Below are 12,298 nucleotides of genomic sequence, written 5' to 3'. Positions count from 1 at the left end.
ATATGAAAGCCTTATTCACACACTTTGGGAATAATTTTCAAACATCTAGAACATGCAAAATTGGTCAATTTAAATAATGTATTTCTGTTTAATCATATGATTAAAAATGAATAAATGCTGTTAATTGTGAGTAGGACTGGGTAAAGCTGAATTTCAATGTTTACAGAATCGGCCAGATGACAAACCAGTAATGGAAGTCATGATGAACGAGGACAAAAACCCTGCACAACAGAGTCCACCGTCTCTGGAGGTGAGCCTCATTTAGCTAGACAATATTCGACGCTAACACTGCGTATGTAGTGGCTACAGCAATCTGTTTACTTCACTTCTGGATAGCATTACCAAATAATTCTATTTGTCATGTTGACTTTTCATTTAGCAAAAAACAGAGCAAGAGAAGTGCAAGAGGGAACTCTCGATTGAGAAGAAACTCTTGATCAGGGAGTACAACAGCCTAACAGCTGCTGTGAGGGAAAGAAAAGAAAAGCTGAACGGGTTAATGAAAGTGCTAAACTCTCAGCCTACAACGTACAAGGTTGATGACACATTGGAACGGGTGAGTTTGAATGCTCGGACAGTAAATCTGAACTGAACTGTATGTTTTGGTCACTTGGGGGAAGCAGAGCAGACTAAGAGTAAAAGCTAAGCTACCATCATGTCTCCTACTTGACAGGAAGTCGTTTTAAACAATAATTGATGCACAATGTTTTGAAACTTTTGCATTTTTGGCAACCACACATGCACAATTCATGCCATTTATTTATTTTCATTTATTCATCTATTTTTCCTTTGTTGCAAACTGTATTAGTTTCTTTTAATTGTTGAAAGACCAGAGGTTTGTGGGCAGTGCAGAATCCTGTGAAGTTTCGTTGTTGCCGACATGCTGAAGAGCATTTCTGACATGTTGCACATCATCACAAAAGTAGTTTTTCTTACGAAGCAAATAAAATTTCTGCACATCCACAAAATGTCAAACACAGCTTGTTCACTCTCAGTCAACACTGAGAAACATCTTTGTTCAAGAGCTAAAACTGAAATTACAGATTACTTTTGAGCCTCTGAACTATGGAAGTGAAACATCTGTCTTTCTATACTGATGTAAACCCACTAAAATGAAGGGAAAGTCTTGACACTGTGATGTTTTTCCGCCCCCTAAAGTCACAAGTGTTGTTTTTTTTGCTTTAGCTGTTTGTTAGTGACCACAGGCCCATATGACAAATCACTTTGTCATGTGTGCACTTTGGGTTTGTGTTTTCTGCCCTGAACAGGAACTCTTTACGCTGCATAAATGTATTTCTAATCGTCTTATATCTTGCTGTCACGGTGTCAGCAAATACGAGAGGCGGAGAACAAACGAGAGAAAATGAAGATGAAGATAATAGCGGCTGAGAAGATCCGTACCTCCTACACGTCTGTTTTTGAGCACCTGAAGCAGGTGAGATTTGCTGTTTTAATGTCAGCCATTAGAAGCTTAAAATGCGCCGGGAGGATAGAGGCACAGAGGAATACTGATACTTTGTATTGTATATACTGATAGAAGATATCAGTGAGTTCCTCTTCAAGTACAATGAACTATAAGATTTATTTGAATGTGTCTTCTCTTTGAGAAGGTGGAGGGAAAGTTTGACGTGTTTAAATGGGCAGAATCTGTTGTGAAGCTGTACAGATATGTAAACTATTTGGAGACATTTACCCATAAAATACCCCATTCTGCTGTTGGAAAGCAGCCATGTTAGCGTTCAATACTGAACTGTTGTTTCATTCACCTATTTTTTCTTTTTTTTTAGCAACTCCAAGCTCAGGAAAAGGTGCTGGACCAGAAGGAGGTTGCAGTTATCCGTGGACAGGTAGAACTGGAGAAAGCAAAGAAAAAGCTCGAGTGTGCTGCTGTTGAGAGTGGAACAGTGGAAAGGCCTCATCATCTCAACCCATGGGTAGTCTGACACAATTTCTGTAGAGTTCCCTGAAAAGTCCCGAACCAGCGCTCCTTTCTTTATATACCGCCAGGAAAAAATTAAATAGGTGCAGCAATTTATTTAAACCTAACCAAATCTAATCAAACCTAACCAAAAGTACATCAGGCAAAAACAAAGTCTGTACAATTCTAACAAGCTAGAAAGTGAATATTTGGTTTGAGCTTCTTTATTCTCCAACACAGCCTGAACCCTCTTAGACTTTCTGTCATTCTGTCATCTTTAAGGAGTCTTCAGGAATAGTTCTCCAGGCTTCTTGGAGGAGAGCTCTTGTGTCATTTGGCACAGCTCAGCCTTTTCTCCCTGATTCCCTTCCTTAAGAACGGCTTCTTGACAGCCGCCCTTCCATGGAGACCATTCCTCAAGAACTTCTTAAAGCTGCCTCCAGTGTTTCAGACTTTTCCATTCTGTGGTCGCCTTCCTTCTGTCCATCAGGGTTTGCAGTTTCAGATGGAAAATGAAGTCAGAGAGAGGAGAAGGGAAATGGACAGTAAGCTGCATGAACTGATTGCAGAAAAAGGGGAGCTGAAAAGGTCCATTGAAATGTCTGGGCAGAGTAGCGTTAAAGAGCAGGTAAGAATGGAAAAGAGCCTAATCTGCCACCTTGTTTAAGATGTCGAGCTTTTTTAAATGAGTCACTGTTTTTTTAACAGGTGCAGGGAACTGAGGAAGTTGCTGAATTTGCACAATGTGGTAGGTGGAAGAACAGCTACAAACAAAACGTCTTACTTATAAGCACATTCCTGCTGAAGTTGGTACAAATCATGAACTTTAAACCTCCCAGAAGTGTGTAACATGAGTTGCTGGAACATCATCTGAAAACATTCAACAAGACGCAAGAGGGATGAAATCACCAACATGCGCTCCTGAAGTTGTTTTCATTTACGTTATATACTTCAACACAGTGTAAAGAACCTCGATATGGTTAAAAGGTGCCAGATAAACTCGATTAATTTACCACAGATGAAAAGGCACGAGGCGATACATAAGAGATGCTTTTCAGCACAAAGAACCATGGCAGTGGGTCTAAACCTTTCCAGCCACGACCCCTCAGAAAGTCAGAGTGCTGCTCGTGTTCCCCATCGATTCCTCCCATGGTTTAAAGGCCAAAACAGATATTATATCCTGATGCCCCGGGCTGAGAATCATTACACCAGACAATGAATGAAAAGCAGCACAGCTGATTTATCACATAGAAAAACAAGATGACAAAACAAGACAATAATGCGATAAGACTGGGAGCAGCCACAGCAAACAGAAAATCGGGTACGATTATCAGCCCAGAAATTCCATGTTTTTAATTTACATTTATATTACCGGTACATTGTATTTTGAATTGAACAATTGCATATTTATTCATGGATGACTTTTGTCTAGAAATGATGTAATCTTATTAGACTGATAGAAATATGGATATTTCTTAAAGAAACAGGAACAGTATGACAATTAGAGCAGGAAACAACCTCATGAAGCTGGATGAAATACTGCCTGTTATTGCCGCCTGTTTCATAGTCTGTTATTTCAAAGTTATGATTTAAACTACAGACAGTTCTTAAATTTGGGGTAATTTCGACTGGTTCTGTACATCCTCTTCTCTGTTTGGATATTCCTGCTCTTGGTACAGATGTCTTTAACCTCTTCAACCCAGCCGGGGCGGAAGGGGGTTGTTGATCCAGCTCTCATGAAGCCTCAGAGGTGTTATCTTTATTTTGATACCAAGATGGTTTGTAATTGTAGAGAAATACTCGAGAACACTCATTTTCGAGCTGGAACCCCAGAAAAAAAACAAGTTAAGCCTCCTTGTGTTTTCTAGGCGCCTCTGCAGATGATCAGCTTGACACCTTTGAGTCCGACATGAAGCTGATGGAGGATATGGATGCTATAAGGGAGGCTCGGGACTTTGCAGAAGTGCAGGTAATCAATACATTTAATTATCAGTAATGCATATTTTTTTCAAAGTGCTGCCAAATCCAACAGCAACAACTTAAATATATAAAGAAATAAAGATGTAAACTCATGTGAAAGCATGATTCTATATCCACATGATAGCAGGAGCCCCTGTGGAGTCATTTCCAAGGAAGGCTGAGATTTATCTGTCTCTGGCAGGATTCCTTTGCTTTTGTTTTGATTAAAAGCATCACATGGTCCTTATAAATTATTCCTCGGTTATATATTATTATTTCCAACTCCTGTTTTCTCGTCCAAACATCGCTGAAATGTTTTCCTCAATTTGTAGCATTTTTCCCTCTTGTTTCCTCTGTAGCAGCCTAACAGCTCAGCTCAGCGTGAATAAAAGTCTGAGTTTTGAGAAGAAGGTCAACAAGTTGTTAGAAAATTCACTCACAGACAACAGTTTGAAACCAAAAAATCACTCTAAGGCTTAAGTATTTTACTTGCAAGGGCAGAACAACACACAAACCTTCTCCCTGCAGATTCACACGAGTTCTCTAGCGAGTGGTTGCCTCCCTTTACTTTTTATTTGGTATCACACACACACACACACACACACACACACACACACACACACACACACACACACACACACAAACACAATCGTCTACTATATTTCACGTGCTGAGATCTGGAACATATCATGAGTATGCAGTCATCGACTTATTTGAGCAGTGTGAAGATAATCATCAGTGAGTGAATATTCCTTTTTAGTAAACAGTTCTCTTTGTCTCACCTCTCCTCCTTTAGAGTTTTTGATATATAACGGTCTCTCTGGCCTCGACATTTATGCAGTGATTTATGCAGACTTTTCAGACATAAGTATTCTTCTCAAAATGTTGGGAGAGTTAAAAAAGAGTTAAATTGCATCATTTCAGTGGAGTCTTTGGCTGTGAAAGCTTGCAGCTTTGTATACCAGACACACATTGCACAATTATTGTTGTAATGTTTCCACATTTGTGCTCATATGGAAAGAAAATAAGCCCCCGGCAGCACTAAAAAGAAGGTGTGTTTATTGCACACACAGTGCAACACTCTAAATGTGTAAAATGTGCGATACAGTGGTCAGCCAAGCTCACTATGATAAATGCTACAATAGGTAATGAAACCAGAGACTCTGGATATGGTTGAATAGTCCAAAAGATGACTCCTTATGTCTTATCCTCAACACTTTTTTATATCAGATAATTTCATTAGGACAAGGGAAAATGGGCGAGGAATTAAGCATGGATGAAATTATGGTATAGATATTATTATTATTATTATATTATTATTATTATACATATGTATATATAGAATCCACTGTGCAGCCCGTGTTACATGTGAGCACAGTCATAAGATAATTAAACTTGTTTTGGGGACATACTTTCTGCCACTTTATTGTCGTCTCTAATAAGCTTTTTCGCGTTTATCTCTCAATTTATAATATCGACAAAGCATCTGAGTTGTAAACCAAGGGATCAGGATCATAAATGCTATTTAAGCATCCATCAGAAGGACAGTTATAAACCCAATCTGAAAATATCTGGAGCAAATACAGAATCTTATGTCGCTTTTGTCATGACCAGCTAACATGACCAAAGAGACAAAATATTCTACAATAATACACTTTCTAAAATCTAACACACAGGAAACGAACACTTTAAATCCATGTCTCTGAGCCTGAATTCCAGCTGTCTTGATAAATCACAGCAATTCGTTTGGCTGTTCTCTTTTCACTTTTTCTAAGTTTATAAAAAGAAAATTTGTCCTGAATCTATTGGTACAGTTGATTATACAATAGCTCTTCCCAGTAAATTAGTCTGATGATTAGTCAGATGATTAGTTTGGGAGAAATGAACACCACATTCAAACTGACTGAAGCTGGACAGAGATCAACCATCACTGCTGTCTTAATGAAAACTAGCTAGTTATGTCTTGTTCACAGCAAGCCATCAAGGAGCAGCTCCTTGTTGAGAAAGTTCATGTTGAAGAAGTTATCAGGGAGAAGACCAAGATCCTGGCTGATCTGGAGGTTCGCTACATTGAACTCAAGTGCAGTAAGAAGCCTGCATGTAAAAGGTATTTTCTCTGAAACATTACACCATTGACTGCTTAATCCGAATGTTATTCTTTTGTGTCATTCAGTTTTTAAGTGTCAGTGTTTACTTTTTGTCCCCAGTAAGAAGCATATGCTGACACAATGCTATTATTAATCAATCTAATTAATGTCACTTTCTTTTACACCCCGAATCTATTTCAAATGCTCGTCTTGCCACATGCTGTGAGCTTTTAGTCTGGGTCCCTGCACCTGTATTCTAACTTACATGGCTTATGCTTGTGGCTGCGGCCACATAATAATTTTAAAGCATCTTTTTGGTGACAGCATAAGATTGAAGATTGCCAGCTTGGCAATAACTCACAGGGGTGAGATGTTGGGCCTGACTGATGTATCTGCTGATTGCTCCGGAGATATTTTCCCAACTTCTTTCTTCCTGCGGCTTAGGGCACTCCAGAGTGTTTTTGGATGTGGTGGCTTGTTAAATTTTTTTAAGCCTTTTATGGACTTATCAGTAAATATTTTTATGCAGCCGGGACAGATTGCATGATTCAAGAAATATCATCAGCAACAGCAGAGTTTGGGACATCTTTAAGAGGGGCCATTAAAAGTTTTATCATGTGTTGCAGTGCCATGTTTGTAGTTAGTTTTATAATGTTGGAGGGGCATATTTTGTCTTAACGCACAACTTCTGTTTATGTAAAGTCTTCAGCAGCTAAAGGAGAAAAAAATAGCAAAGGTGAAGCAGGAGGCGGACCACGTTCAAAGGTTAAAATCTGAGCTGAATCACTTGGAAGATGTGTTGGATACTACTGATCAGGGGATACGCAACCTCTACTTTCTGATGAGCTCCGGGCCTGCGGAGGTTGGACAACTCTAGATCCTGACTTTACTCTGGCACCACCATTAGGCTGGCATTTGTCATTCTAAGTGAAAAGATTGCCCTGAGGTCTCGCATGCCTCAAGATAAATTGCAATCACACCACGATCTCCTGACTTTCCTTTAGTACCATCATCACATTGACTTTTTAATTTGTCAAGATTCTTCTTTCTAATCAAGCATCTGCTTAATCAGTTGCATTTCCAACAGCCTTAGTTTTTCTAATGCAGGTGCTAGCAAATGTTAGCATGCTAACGTATGAAACTACAAACTATGTTTCCAGAAAAGAGTGAAAATGTTCTGAAAATCATTTAAAAATCATTTTGTTGTTTGCACATTTCTTTATTTCTGTGTTACATCTGTGGAATCTGTGACCTTTCTTGCTAAATACAGGATTTCGGCTGCTCAACAGTGCATAGTTATTGTTGTGTGATTGTCCTCCTCGTGATGCTCAATAAGTGTTTCAACTCTCCTGCACAGGGGCGGTCCGGTATGTCCAGCATAGACAAACTGGAGGAGATCAAAGTCCTGCTAGGGAGATTACAGCAAAGTGCAACGACAAAGAAGCCTCATGTCAGCAGCGAGGACCGAGAGAGGGTGCTGCAGTTCTCTGATGCTCTGTTTCAGTTACTGGGGTTAATCAGTTCCCCACATTAATGAGCATTTGTGCTTCTGCGTTTTCTTCTACCTTAGGTTTACTCGTTGATGGAGAAAATCAACTCCTCTGAGGTGAGGAACAACAGGAGGCCAGCGACCCCCCTAGGTGAGGAGGGTGTTCATTTAAACTGAACTTGGCTCTGCAAAGACAATGAATAGAAATGTTTTTCGTGCTGGATTTATTTTCCTAAGAATTCAGTTTTCAGATGCAAGTTCAAGAAATTAAAGTGGATATTTGAGACCCATAAAGAAGCTTTAGTTGGCCATAAGCTTATTACTATTCCTGCTGTAATGTCGGGTATTATTTATTTAAGAGCCATGAACTGATTCCAATAAAAATGCCATCGTACGTTTAACATATTTCATAAATGCTGTTGCACATATGGCTTCAAACGACATTACAGTTGAGGCTTTTCTTCCATGACTGTCTGCTGTTTTGAATAATGAGCTGAATGAAAATCTGCCTCTCATCTCACAGACCCTCTTGAGTCAAGTGAGGGTGAAGAGCAGGCCTGTCCAACCCGAGAGGAGATCAAACGCAACAGCATTCAACCGACTAAAAAAGGAAAGGAAAGGAAGAAGTCCGCTAAGAGTGGCAAAAAGGGTAAATAGAGACATGCACCACACAGTGGAAGTGAGAAAATAAAGTATTAAGAAGCAAGAATTCTTTCTGCTTTTGCTCATTTGATCGTCACTGATCAGAAGGCTTTGTGGCCTATCAAATCTACACTGATGATGATGATGATGATGATGATGGAGGAGCCCTATTCACTTGCAAATTAATGACTTTTTTTTGTTACTATCTTGTGTTTATAGATGAAGCTGCAAGTTGAATGAAGAGTTCCGGTTATCAAATGTTCACAAACCCAGTTTCATCACAAATATCAGCCATAAACATTAAATAGTATGGTAAGCAACATCTGCATCTCGTTTCAAATGGTATGAAAGCATTGTTTGACAGATCAGACTGAGCCTAAACTTAGCTTGTTTAATGAATATCTATCCTATGTTTGGGTTTACCAGCTTTTTCCCCACAAGCTGTCCAGAAACTGAAATATTCAGATCCAGTCAAGAAAGAGTTAATCACAAAGGACTCGGGTGTCTCTAATTCTGCCCCCTGTAAATCTTCTTTTATCAAATCAAAAAGAAAGAAAAAAACTATTGGAAATAATTAAAAAAAGAAGATGTTATTATCAATATTACTTTTATTTCTGTTTGCAGTGAATCAGCTGGGTAATAAACACCTACTCATGAAGCAGGCTGCCATATTAGGTGGCTGCATCTGTACATGAAGTGTTTTACTGATCTATAACATCTGATCAATTCAAAATGTGTAGGTAAAAGCAGTCATCAGCTATCAATTCAGCAACATTGCCCACAAGGTGGGAGCATAGCACACACCATCCAAGCATTGAACTTGAGTGGAGTCTGACTGCGGAGGAAGATGTTCTGTCACATAGGAGGCAAATCGCTTTGAGTCATAAAGTAATAATTATTATTGTGTGAATTCATATGTGACTCTGGTAAACTGAGAGCAGCAACAACTCAGATAAAAATTCACAAGACCAAAGCCAAGCAGTGAAACCTGGTGTGCAGCCTCCCAGGCAGCTAATGAATCTGAGATGAAACTTACCAATTTAGACTCGGGTTGTATCACTCTTTGTGGGAGTCTTTTAAACCGAATGCTTGTTATTCAGCTAAAGCTTTACTTGCTACTAAAGAGACATAGGATGTTTGTGAATGTTTGTTAAGTCCTCTGTGTGGCTCTTATTTGCAGAGAGGCTGAGCACTGTAGAAAGAGCATCAGTTGTATCGTTCATCATAGCAAGTAATAGTTTATCTTAATATCTCCAAATACATTTAGTATCATGTTCATATTATTTAGTCATGTGTAATGGATTTTTGTGAGTTACTATGATGAAAATAAATGTACTTTCATATTAAAACTAATGAAAAAAAAAAACAATCTTTTCTTGCAGTGGACAGACAGACTTAACGTTTGGTTAGAAATGGAATGAGAAATGATTTGAGAGGCTGATCCCACATTCAGGATCTGTGCATAGAGAGAGCAGAGCAAGCAAAAATACAGTATAGTGTCCAAACTAACCGATCCCTGGCATCAACTGTAAACCAGTACAGCCTGAATAGTAGTCATCTGCGAATCTGAAGGTCAGTTTGACTCTCAGCTTCCCTGAGCACATGTCAAAGTGTCCTTGAGCAAGACACATTGCTTAGTGATGCGTCCATCGGTGTGTGAGTGTGTGTGATGCATGCATTGGTGGTCAACTGGATCAGAAAAGCAGTATATAAGTACAGTGGATTTACCACCATCTTTACATTCTCTGTTGGGAATTAAAAATAGTTGAAAATCAACAACACATAAATAAGCATGCAAGCTGCAACATGCTGGTACTGATTAATATTCTGAAAACATATGAGACATCCTGTTTGTTATTCCACTGTGGAACACTGTAATCCATATTATACTCGTATATTGATAAATAAATGACAGTAAATAGACTGTAAAACAACCATTGTTCTACAGTGAAGTTCTTTACAATGTAGCGTGATGTGAGTTGGTTGTTTTCACTGAACCTAAAGGCTTCATGCTCTGTTAGACAGAGGAAACACTTGACCATCCTTTACACAGGAACTGAGGTAATGCTTATGGTCACCATAAAGCATAAAGCTGCATTGGTTAAAAACACGTGGAAGACAGAAATGTTGTGTTGCAGCTATGAGCCACTTTCCCTTACAGAAACTATTGATTAAATGTGTGTTAATGGCCAGTTCCAAATGGCATTTTTCCCCTCCATCATAGCACTCGTCCTGTCCTCGAGGTTTCTTGGGGCCTCTGTGTTATCCATTTTTAATGTACAACAAAGCAGGTCACACAGGTAAGTAGGTCAGTGCGCAGCTGAAGTTGTGAATCCCTCTGGCTTTGGCACATGCTTATGTGCTGTACGTGTTGCCACCCTGCTCCCTTAAGACATCAGACATGTGGAGACAAGGCACGTTTCTCTGCAGGGAACTCAATCAATATGCCAAGTGACCCGCTCCATCTAAAACACCATCAGGTCCTTCCTTTTCTAAAGGGCTTTCTTCTTTCTGGCTGCATTTCTAGTCTAGGGTTCCGCCTCTACATTACCTTTCTATTGATTCAACTTCACATATCAGCCATCTTTGTTGACATGACCTGCTGTAGTCTGCTCCGTCCTTTACAAGCTTAGGCTGTACATGTCTTAGTTGTGAGCAACAGAGCATCCTTGTGTCCCTGTAGTTTTATGCGCATGTGTTTTTATCAGACTGTAACTGTTCATCTAAACCAGCAGCAGAGTTCTCTAAGAGTCAGCTTGGCTTAATCTAAATGTCTTTAGAGTTGTTGCAACTTTCTCAGGAGGAATTGGATAACAACTGAATTGTGTATTCTTTGAAAAAATGTGTGTCAGAAGTGCAGAACAGAAAGGGATTGTCTGTGACTCAGGCACTTGTCTTAGGCCAACTTCTGACTAGTGAGGTCTAAACTATATAATACAAGAGAGTAATTTAAGTTTAAATCAATTTTCAGTGCAAACTTTATTTGTTCCTGTGTGTATTTTTATAGTCAGACTGAAGGTCAGCAGTGAGCTCATTAGTGAATATTAACTCTGATCTAGTCTGTATCTGTGACTAATATCATGTAAATGAAAGTATTTATTATTGCATTAAGCATCTATCATCAACAGCTTCAACTAGACAAGCTCTCAGTCATGTAAAATCCACCCTCTAAAAGCTTCAACTCATAGTTTCTGGCATAAATCGCTGTTAAAGTTACTGTGTGTGACAATAACGAAGGTCTGTGAAGAGAAAGATAACATTTCAGTTGGTATGTACCAACAAATATCAACCTCAAAACAAGTGAAAAACACGAAGAAGCAGAGCTGACTGAGAAAAGATGAAGGCAGCAAAAGATAAGAGCATCTGCTTTAACCATTGGATGTCAGTAATTGTCACACGCTGTTAGCTTAAAGCGAGTTAAGCAATGGAAATTACAGTTATGAATACTTAAAGGATGAAATGTAGCCAACAACAGAGTTTCACTTGTTTCAAACATAACCGATTGTCTCTTGACGACGGATCTCAAAGGCACAAAGAGGGTAAAAAGTTAGCAAAAGCACACAGCCATCCACAAGCTAGTAACCTCTCCTGTTTCTCATGGTAAATATTTCCTGAAGCATTTGATATTCACATATGATGGATGTAAGGTACTTCTTATTAACAGCAGTACAAAAAACATTTTTAGGTGGTAGACTAGTCAAGGAACTTTTACTAATCGCTTCAAATGTCTGCTTCCTCGCTGTTGTTCCACATAGGACACTGCTGGGAGGAAGGATTGAGTGTACCTGCTTTAAGAGTTTTATACCAAAAGCCGATATAATGTGATGCAAAGGGAGCAGCAAATATTACAGTCTGGTATTGGTGCAGTTTTCCAGCTGGACTGTACTGATGAGAGTATGCTAATTTGGCTGGATTTACATAGTAATAAGCTGACTCAACCACTAGACTCAGGCACAATTTAGCCAAGTTATCACTTGACTGACAGTTGGCTAGAAAACAAGTAAACAGCGCATAATTTCTTGTGTGGACTGAGATGATTTTAGCGATACTGCTGAATCTTATTAAACAAGCAGAGGCTTTGAAATGTGACAATATTTGGAACAATGATTGTGCTCAGCGTCAAGGGGGATCTCGATGCTAGAAATACAATGAATAAATCCTCAGCTAATTACAGCTCAACTGTAGATCATTTATATCCAAGGA

General features: G+C 39.1%; 1 protein-coding gene across 1 annotated transcript; it reads left to right on the top strand.

The window, feature by feature from the left end:
- The first annotated feature begins 2 nt into the window (after nucleotides 1–2).
- Nucleotides 3–8,723, top strand: LOC140309081 (uncharacterized). The gene is made up of 13 exons (XM_072386915.1): nucleotides 3–250; nucleotides 380–556; nucleotides 1,331–1,435; nucleotides 1,788–1,934; nucleotides 2,409–2,546; nucleotides 2,627–2,666; nucleotides 3,787–3,887; nucleotides 5,851–5,984; nucleotides 6,667–6,826; nucleotides 7,322–7,438; nucleotides 7,535–7,604; nucleotides 7,977–8,102; nucleotides 8,315–8,723. Exons 1-13 carry the CDS (start codon nucleotides 191–193, stop codon nucleotides 8,329–8,331), a joined length of 1,392 nt encoding a protein of 463 aa, XP_072243016.1. The 5' UTR covers nucleotides 3–190; the 3' UTR covers nucleotides 8,332–8,723.
- The last annotated feature ends 3,575 nt before the right edge of the window (nucleotides 8,724–12,298 follow it).

This window comes from Leuresthes tenuis, unplaced genomic scaffold (genome assembly GCF_036924035.1).
Source record: "Leuresthes tenuis unplaced genomic scaffold, fLeuTen1.0.hap1 SCAF_6, whole genome shotgun sequence".
NCBI classification, from domain to species: Eukaryota; Metazoa; Chordata; class Actinopteri; order Atheriniformes; family Atherinopsidae; genus Leuresthes; species Leuresthes tenuis.
The sequence above is the reverse complement of the archived record's forward strand: the minus strand, read 5'-3'. Positions and strand labels throughout refer to the sequence as shown.

Excerpts from the sequence above, each read along its gene's own strand:
- LOC140309081 (XM_072386915.1), top strand. The coding sequence starts at position 191 with ATGGAAGTCATGATGAACGAGGACAAAAACCCTGCACAACAGAGTCCA. Across the intron at positions 1,935-2,408 it reads CTCATCATCTCAACCCATGG|GGTTTGCAGTTTCAGATGGA; the intron begins GTAGTCTGACAC and ends TCTGTCCATCAG. Across the intron at positions 2,667-3,786 it reads TGCTGAATTTGCACAATGTG|GCGCCTCTGCAGATGATCAG; the intron begins GTAGGTGGAAGA and ends TGTGTTTTCTAG.